Source organism: Aspergillus alliaceus, assembly GCF_009176365.1.
Source record: "Aspergillus alliaceus strain CBS 536.65 unplaced genomic scaffold BDW43scaffold_4, whole genome shotgun sequence".
In the NCBI taxonomy this organism is placed as follows: Eukaryota; Fungi; Ascomycota; class Eurotiomycetes; order Eurotiales; family Aspergillaceae; genus Aspergillus; species Aspergillus alliaceus.
In genome coordinates, this window is record NW_022474687.1 from 1,190,544 (window position 1) to 1,198,790 (window position 8,247).

The 8,247-nt window shown below is 46.8% G+C and overlaps 4 protein-coding genes across 4 annotated transcripts; 1 reads left to right on the forward strand and 3 right to left on the reverse strand.

The window, feature by feature from the left end:
- The first annotated feature begins 720 nt into the window (after positions 1-720).
- Positions 721-1,853, forward strand: BDW43DRAFT_154940 (uncharacterized protein). The gene has a single exon (XM_032038523.1). The coding sequence runs from the start codon at positions 910-912 to the stop codon at positions 1,777-1,779; it is 870 nt and encodes a 289-aa protein (XP_031905128.1). The 5' UTR covers positions 721-909; the 3' UTR covers positions 1,780-1,853.
- Positions 1,854-2,814: 961 nt separating this feature from the next.
- Positions 2,815-4,698, reverse strand: BDW43DRAFT_263435 (uncharacterized protein). Its single transcript, XM_032040549.1, has one exon. The coding sequence runs from the start codon at positions 4,684-4,686 to the stop codon at positions 3,103-3,105; it is 1,584 nt and encodes a 527-aa protein (XP_031905129.1). The 5' UTR covers positions 4,687-4,698; the 3' UTR covers positions 2,815-3,102.
- Positions 4,699-5,137: 439 nt separating this feature from the next.
- BDW43DRAFT_306979 (uncharacterized protein) lies at positions 5,138-5,393 on the reverse strand (the record flags this gene model as incomplete). Its single annotated transcript, XM_032046151.1, has 2 exons — positions 5,138-5,229; positions 5,291-5,393. The coding sequence occupies 2 exons, from the start codon at positions 5,391-5,393 to the stop codon at positions 5,138-5,140; spliced, it is 195 nt and encodes a 64-aa protein (XP_031905130.1).
- A 1,979-nt stretch (positions 5,394-7,372) lies between these two features.
- Positions 7,373-8,032, reverse strand: BDW43DRAFT_306980 (WD40 repeat domain-containing protein; the record flags this gene model as incomplete). The annotated part of the gene is made up of 1 exon (XM_032046152.1): positions 7,373-8,032. The coding sequence occupies one exon, from the start codon at positions 8,030-8,032 to the stop codon at positions 7,373-7,375; it is 660 nt and encodes a 219-aa protein (XP_031905131.1).
- Between the last annotated feature and the right edge of the window lie 215 nt (positions 8,033-8,247).

Genomic DNA, 8,247 nt, shown 5'->3' on the forward strand with positions numbered 1-8,247 from the left:
GACCTGGACTTGGCGTGCCTGAAGTGGCACGTCTTTTACGGCCTCCAAAAGTACTGTTGAATCGCCGTTTGGAACCAGGCCAGAGACGTTCGCGCTTACTATGGTGTTACTACTCGTTATGATGGAAGGGGCCAATCGGCTCCTCATATGCTGTTGGCTTTATTGCTACTTATACTAAGTAGGAAGCGATCGACCAATCTCTTTGTGATGCCACGAACATGCCAAGAGTCGCCGAACAGGGTCAATGCGGTTGCCCTATATTAGGAAATTTACTACGAATACTCTATAAGCAAAGCCCTGTCGAGGTAAGAGTTGCACCCTGGAGATGTCTCAGCGATACCATCAGTTGGGGGCGCTTGGCTATGAATTTGAGGCATGATCGTTGACAGCTCAGGCGGATCCCTGCGACTTGGTCACCTGATCATAGGGTTGTATACATCATTTAGTGCGGCACTAGGAAACCAATACAACAAAGACAGGGATTTGGTTCGGTCGCTAGACTGGGTTGGAAGTGGTACAAAGGCACTGTTGGGAAAATTCTGTCTCCGAGGCCCATGACCGATTCAGTCGTATAGTGAATATCCCTTATGTTCCGGACGGAAAGAATTAGGCATTCTCCATAAAGACGCCCTTCATTGGGCTAGATACCGGTACTACTATATAAGTCCAAGAAGTGGCCCCGTAGTCTGATATATTTACGTGATTAGTCCTGCCATAATCCTTGGTAAACGGTGGTCCGGATGATGTCGCACTGCCAACAGTAGTCTTTACTCGAAACATGTTTCTCTCTAGATTATGCCCACGTACACTCCTACAAATTGCCTAAAAGTCAGACATTGCTGCACAAAAGTCCCTTTTATTAATTATTTGTGGGCTGTCTACATGGCGTCTGAATAAGTCTCCTTGACAATGCTATCTCTTTTGGCAGCTAGTCGCGCCCTATGTGCAATCTGCCTACTCAGTCTAGCGGTTGCTTCTTCCACCCAAAGGCCAATCTTTGCGATCGCACACAGGGTCCTCCGAAAAGAAGCGGTTACAGCGGCATCCTCTCATGGTGCGAACGCACTGGAAGTCGACTTAACAGCCTGGTACTTTGACTGGTGGGCAGACCATGACGGGAAGCTATTTAGCGCGGGTGCTACCGCGCGGGAGCTTTTCCATTTTATTGCACAACAAAGATGGACCAATAACCTCAACATCTCCTTTATTTGGTTGGATATTAAGAATCCAGACTTTTGTCGGAAGGGTCGAGCTTGCTCCATCGAGGCCTTACGGAATTTAGCTCGAGATATTCTTGAACCCGTAGGTATACGTGTGCTTTACGGGTTTTTCCAAACTGCCGATAGTCGTGGGTATAAGGTGATCAGGGATACCTTGAATATGAATGAAGCCATTGTCTTAAGTGGTGAGACCAATAGTATCTTGCGCTTGTATGACACCACCGGCGTTGATGTACCTGCACGGCAGAGAGTCATGGATTTTGGTAATTCCTGGCTTAATCAAGGGGTCGATATATATCCACAGCTCCGATATGGAAGCTGGAAACGAGACCAGGGAACACTGGGAAAGGTCTTTAGCTGGACTAGTGCAGAGGGAGATACTGAAATGGTCCAGTACCTCCTCCGCGAAGCCGGCATTGATGGGTTTATATATGGCTACCCGATGGACGAATACAAGGACGCCAGTGCTTCAAAATCCGCCCTACAGGATATTGTTGACTTCGCTGAGGCTAATCGCCAAACTCATCGAATGGCTACAGGTGATGATGCCCCGTGGTAGTGGAGGGGCAATTTATGATTACGATCCATTTCCTCCTCATTCTACTGTTCTATCCGTGACCCAATGAATGGTTAAAAGACCTAATTTGCCTGCTAGATGCATGTAGCGTAGAGTCACAATTGCTCATACCAATTGGCACCTTTGAGAGATGGGTTTGATTCCAGATAGATAATCAATATGTCTAACTCCAGCAAGAATGAATGTTTACCCGAGGCTACCTCCCTTCTTTCATGCTCCAGAGAACTTCGTATTACTTTCCTTCACTATACTAACTCCCTGCTTAGTGATTTGTTTCTGTCATGTTCTAGCTAGCGACTACCTTTAAATAAAGCAAAATCGGAGTATTCATAGAATCGACCACATTCGGAGAGGCTACATTGGCCGAACGAATAGTCGAGGCTAACAGGGAATCCAACCCGTACGACACATTACTTCCATGTTCGGTCTTAGGCAACTTTTTCGAAGGCTGGCTGTACGAAAATGCTCAATAGAAATCAGGACTACGGTAATTGGCTTATGACCAGAGAACTTTCTCAGTTACTATCATTAATTAGAGCCTTGGTTACTGATGGTTATATGGTATTCCCTCTGATCCTCGTCCGCATGTAGGTAGGTACATTTACTACGGAGCGGTATGCACGCTACGCCACGATGAGCCAACTAAAGGTTCTGGGTAGCGAATATTGGATCCATGACCCGAATGGTTCAAGTTATTAGTTTCCTTCTACTCCATGCTGTATTGAGGACTTGCTGTTAGCCTCTCAGAGGGACGTGGGCTGGAACCTATATGGCAATATGGGACGTAGTTATGCAGGCTAAGGAGTAGATGCAACATTCCAGGGTAGTCCCTTCGAACAGAGCCTCCCCAATCTACTGTCTGTAATTCGGTAATGTACCACCCAGGATCCGTTAGGTTTCATCCACTAATACAATTTGATCCTAATCATATTAGGGTTAGAGCTAGCTACCGTGCGAGGATGTCATCCAGTAGTATAACGTTTAGACAGCCGACAAAAATAATATAAATATGACGGCCTCAGCCTTCCCTTAGTTGTTATTCCCATCATCAGTTCTCGACTCTCATTCCGAACATATATTTCCCTACCTAATTCAGCGTCAAATAGATATACCCAAATCTAGGTATATTTAGTCAGCGTTTCATCCCATCTAATTCTGACGTCCACGGGAATGCTATCTATCCTGCAGCGCTTCACCCACAAGACATACTATTCTATATCATAAAGGATTACTATTAGACCCACTCCCACGACTTAATTCGGCCTCCACCATAAAGGAGCGATTACTCACAAGGCCACTATATTTTCATGTTTCTTTTGCCACTGGACCAGGATCCATAACAAAGAATCGCTCTCGGATCTCCAATCGCTGCTTCTCTGGATCAGACATCGTATAGTGTAGAATGGCGTTCCGACCCTCCAACTTTCGCGTCGAGATACCCCGCACCCTCGAAGCCTCCGGTAGAAGCCCGGCTCGGTCAATACCCTCTCTCTCAATCTCAATGGCCTCGCGACATGAACAAAAGAAGTCTGTAGATAAATTGGGTCCTTCCCGGTGTGGCCAGGTCCGTAAAAGGTCAAGGGCTCGGTATCTGATCTTAAAATCCCGACATTTGATAGCCAACCAGGATAGTATCAGGATCACTCCCATATCCATTAGGACAGTCGGGGGCCTATTCCCATATTCCGCCTGGAGGTTGTTGATGATGCGTTCACACATATAAACGCATTTGGTCATCTGCGGTAGGTATTTGTCATAAACCATTTCTGATAGACTAAGCATTGTGTCGAGTAATAGTGTCATGATGAGATGGTGAAGGCGAATCAAGTCTATACCGCGGTGTTCCTTGACCGTTCGGGGACAGAAACGGGCGGTAAACCGATCAAAGGCTGCCATATGGTCGGAGAGGTTTAGACGCATGTTTTGATATTCTACGTACAAGTCAAAATGATCTCCTGATGGGTCGCGTAGGATGATGTCGCATTTTGTCCGAAACCGGAAGATGTTGTTTATTATGGGGTCAAGCTTCTCTTTTGCATCGTGGATATTGTTTAGCTCAAGATGTTTGGATTGTATTTCAGAAATATGCACCTCCGCCGGCCACAGAGAGGGATTACTCGAGGAGTCAAAGTGCGCTGCCTGGACATCTAGACGCGCAAGGGCACGGACAAGCGCATCTTCGGGCAAGGAGGAAGCGTCCTGATCGTAGAGACTTCTGGGGATGGAAGAGCGAGCGGTAGTTCCTCTCGGATTCGCTAGGATGCGAAGTCCATTATCGAGGTGAGTCAAGGCCGCCCCATAATTCTCTTGAAGAAACTCGAAGAAGATGAAGACGATGCAACAGGCCAGTGTAACTAGTCGAAACTGTGGGTCATTGGATCCTAATCGCTGATATAATGCTGAGATGGCCCTGTTGTACTGATCGAGCGCCGAGTACCGGTGACAGCTTTTCCTCTCCAATTCCACGTTTGGCATCCCATTGTCCTCCGTAAACTCATGAAGCGCGCCCAGTGCAGCGATGGCGTGGCACACAGCAGGCTCTGTCTGGCCTAATTGAAGCACTATCTTCTCCCATGCCTCTGAATGAAAATACCCCACGACCATCGGCACTGTATACGACTGAAAAAATGTAAAATATCTTCGCTCCCTCACACGCATTCCCGGGAGGTTGAGATTGATGTGTATAGTGGCGCTACTGGGAAAGTCTTTCCGCCTCGCCGTGACGATGGGGAGGGGCATGTCATATCCGTCGCACGTACGACCGGTAGAGGTGCAATTCCTACATGCTGAAGGTGCCTCGTCACATTTAATATGTCTGATTTTGCAGGTGCGACAGCCTGTGCGGGAACGACGGGGTGTTGTTTTCTGTCTGCGGATCTTCAAGCTCATGGTGGGTTCCAGTAGGATTGATTGATATGATTTATTGATTGATTTCATGCGGGAATTCTTGCGGCCGAAATGTTTCTAAATTTATCTTAGCTATTGTACTAGTCCAGATAGGGTTAAGGTCTATAGTTCCAAACCCCAGTATATAGTTAACTTGATGCATGCATATGTAGTACATCATGCGTACAATGTGAACCCTTCCTTCTTTTCTTTTCTCTTCATTTTTCCTTTTCTCCCCTTCTAGAATACAACACGATGGAAAGTTGAAAGACATCTGTCATAAACAATGCCTAGGATGCAAGAGCTAATACAAATAGATACCCATCCCGCCATACCGGCATGCGCGGTACTTCATCTGTCTGTCAAACCCCCATTTCATAAAGAAAAGACAAAAAAATCAGAGTATATATTGGCATCCTGAAGAACCTATTATCATTGACAGGAATGATGATATTCACAGGTTCGCACATGTACCACTGCCAGCGGCATGCGTAAAGCAGGTCAAACTCCCACAGCAATCACTGTTCTTGTTGCAAGAGCCGTAGACTGGGTTATGTATTAGTCTCTCTGCATCTCAACAAATATAACACGGGATAGAGATACTGACGCGGGTGACAGGCTCGCTCAACCAATTCTTCAGGCTGCGCAATAGCAGCTGCGCTGGCCAGTCCGAGGAGGGCGCTGAGGAGGAAAAGGGTAGGGAGCTGCATTGTGTCTTTGGTGTTGTGGCCTTGTGGAAGACTTAATAATTGTGTAATTGTCTTTCTTGAAGGAATGAATTGAATTGGTAGAGGTGAGACAACCGGGGTGAAGGCCTTATTTATATCTGAAATCCCTCTATCATTCCCTCACCTCAATGCCGAGCAGCTGCCGCCGTAGGTAACAATCAGGTCCTATCATGCACCTTCATCATATCAGCCTGTTGGAACCAGCGAATGGATACCAATCGTGAGGTTATCGCAGTGGCGATGAGTGCTCTAGGCTTCCCTGCTTTGTAAAGGGATTTACTCCGATTACTGTATTTGGCGAAATTGACCAGCGGTTGGACGCGATTATTATATTACTGGACGGGCAACGAAGGCCTTGGCAATGCTTCGATATGTGTGCAGGATTGGAACTGTTATGTCCCATGGCATTCTGTTTGGTTACTCTACAACCTCGTTTGAGAGGTGTTGGGTGACACCGCTCTATCATTGGCGTTCGTACAAGAGTATGGAGGCGTATATGCAATGCTGGTCTATATTGTTACACTCATATGCAGAAATCTTACCTGCATGAGGAGGCCCGCAAGGCTAGCCCCCAAGGCGCTCATTTCCGACACTCATCCTACTCCCTCAACCACCACATCTATCGGTCTTGTTCCGACTACACTTGGTCTCATGCGCATACACATGTCCTCCTTCTTGGAACCTTTAGCCGTCTGTCATAGAATTGGCATTGAACATAATATTACAACTGCCCAGTGTAGCGTGTCTTAATGTACCGGATTGACTCCAGGGTAGTTGATTTGACTTGCTGATCACCTCGGGCAGCAGGACACATCCGGAAAGGATCTGTCAGCCTGCCCCTCTGTCCAGACCCTTCAGGATGAGGCTTAATAGCGCTTGTCACATGTACCCCTCATTTGGTGTGGGGCATTTCCCCGAGGCTGTGTTATCGGGTTTGTGTATGGATTGGATCGATAACCCTTCTGGCCCCCAAGACCATGACATCCTTCGCCAAGCTCCACCGGGAAGGGAAAGTATCCACATTTATTTGATGGGACAGGGGGCACAGTTGTGGCATGACTGCCATTTCATGGGAAATATCTCCTCGAGCTCGAAGAAATTGGGCATCGACCATTATCCTCCAGCTGCGTCTCGGTTACCCATGCTTCGCGATCCTGAACCTATATGGTAAGGATTGAGGGACTCACTTCCTGTCCCTGGATTCCGTAACCCCTTGGTGGCTCTGCAATGTTACAAATTTAGCTTTGAATATTGGGGTGCCATTGGTTTGGGATGGCTGTGTGGCGCACTGTATCCACCAGAACGGGCTATATGGCCCCGAGGGTTTCATGGGTAAGGAGCTCGCATTGCTCCTGGCCAGTAGTCCATAGCATTCCAAGTTGTCGATGTCTTCTTTCACGTCTGGTGAAAACTTTTCCAATGCCTTACGCAATCGGCCCCAGTTCGCCACGTTCATTTTAGGTGTCCTCCGTGAAAGGTGATTACAGCCAAGTGCAAAACCAGCTTCACCGTTTTACACACTCTTCTTAATAAGGCCCACTGCCAAGACACTAGCTCATAAATTGAGTGCTGCGTGAGTGACAGTATGTCTAGGTAATTCCGTAGTTTCTAGACTTGGCTTGGTCCGGCATTGCAACCAAGAGTAGCATAACATATAAGTTCCAATGTCTGTCATAGCCAACAGCTCTATACGGGCGTTAAACTTGATTAATAATAATAATAATATATTCCTACATAATATCTAGACCAGGGCTTTCCCATAACTACACGCCGCCTTTCATAAATTAATTACGCTAGTGGAATGCTCAGATACGGTCATTCTCAAAATCAGCCTGACCTGTGACCTGACTGGTGTCAAACAAATTGTTTATACATAGCTTGCCTATTCAGATATACCAGACCCTCCTTTTCGAATGAGATTAGAAAATAATAGACTCCAGTAGCATACAAAGAATATTACTCTATAGTGCACGGAATCCTATAATAGTGACCCGCCCGTCATGATACCCTAGAGCAAGTGTAGCATCCTTGACAGCGAAGCATTTAGATGAACGATACTCGGCAGGGAGCCACAGTAGATTCTCACCGTCCAAGGCAATCCAAGCATTTGATAAAGATACCTGAACCTTGCAATTGGATTTGTTCAGTACTGAATTGACATCACTTGGATGGCCCTCTAATGTCTGCCGGTGCGTGCCCGTTGTGGTATCCCAGAGCTTGATAGTCTCATCGTTAGAGGCCGACGCTAGTGTAAACCCATCGAGAGAGAAGGCCACTGAATAGACCCTACTTGAATGGCCTTCTAATGTCTGCTGGTGTATGCCCGTTGTGGTATTCCAGAGCTTGATAGTGTTATCTTCAGAACACGATGCTAGTGTAAGCCCATCAGGAGAGAAGGCCACTAAACGGATCCAATCTAAATGGCCCTCTAATGTCTGCCGGTGAGTGCCTGTTGTGGTATCCCAGAGCTTGATAGTTTTGTTGCCAGAGCCCGATACCAGTGTAAGCCCATCAGGAGAGAAGGCTACTGAACTGACTGTACCTGAATGGCCCTCGAGTGTTTGTAGGCTCGGGCTCCATGAATCTGCCACCACTGGTGGCCTCTGTATCTGTTTCAACATTTCACCATAAAAATTCTTTTTGATAATACTCTGTACAGGTGCAAACGCCAGCCCCGAACAGTAGACTTGGAGTGGAGCAATACCAGCTATGTATATGTTTTGAAGAGTAAACCTTCTTGCATCATAGAGAAAGACCGACAGCTCAGCACCTATACTCGTCTAGAAATATGCATCAGCAACTGCCCAACTGTAGTACCCATAGAGACTTACCCATG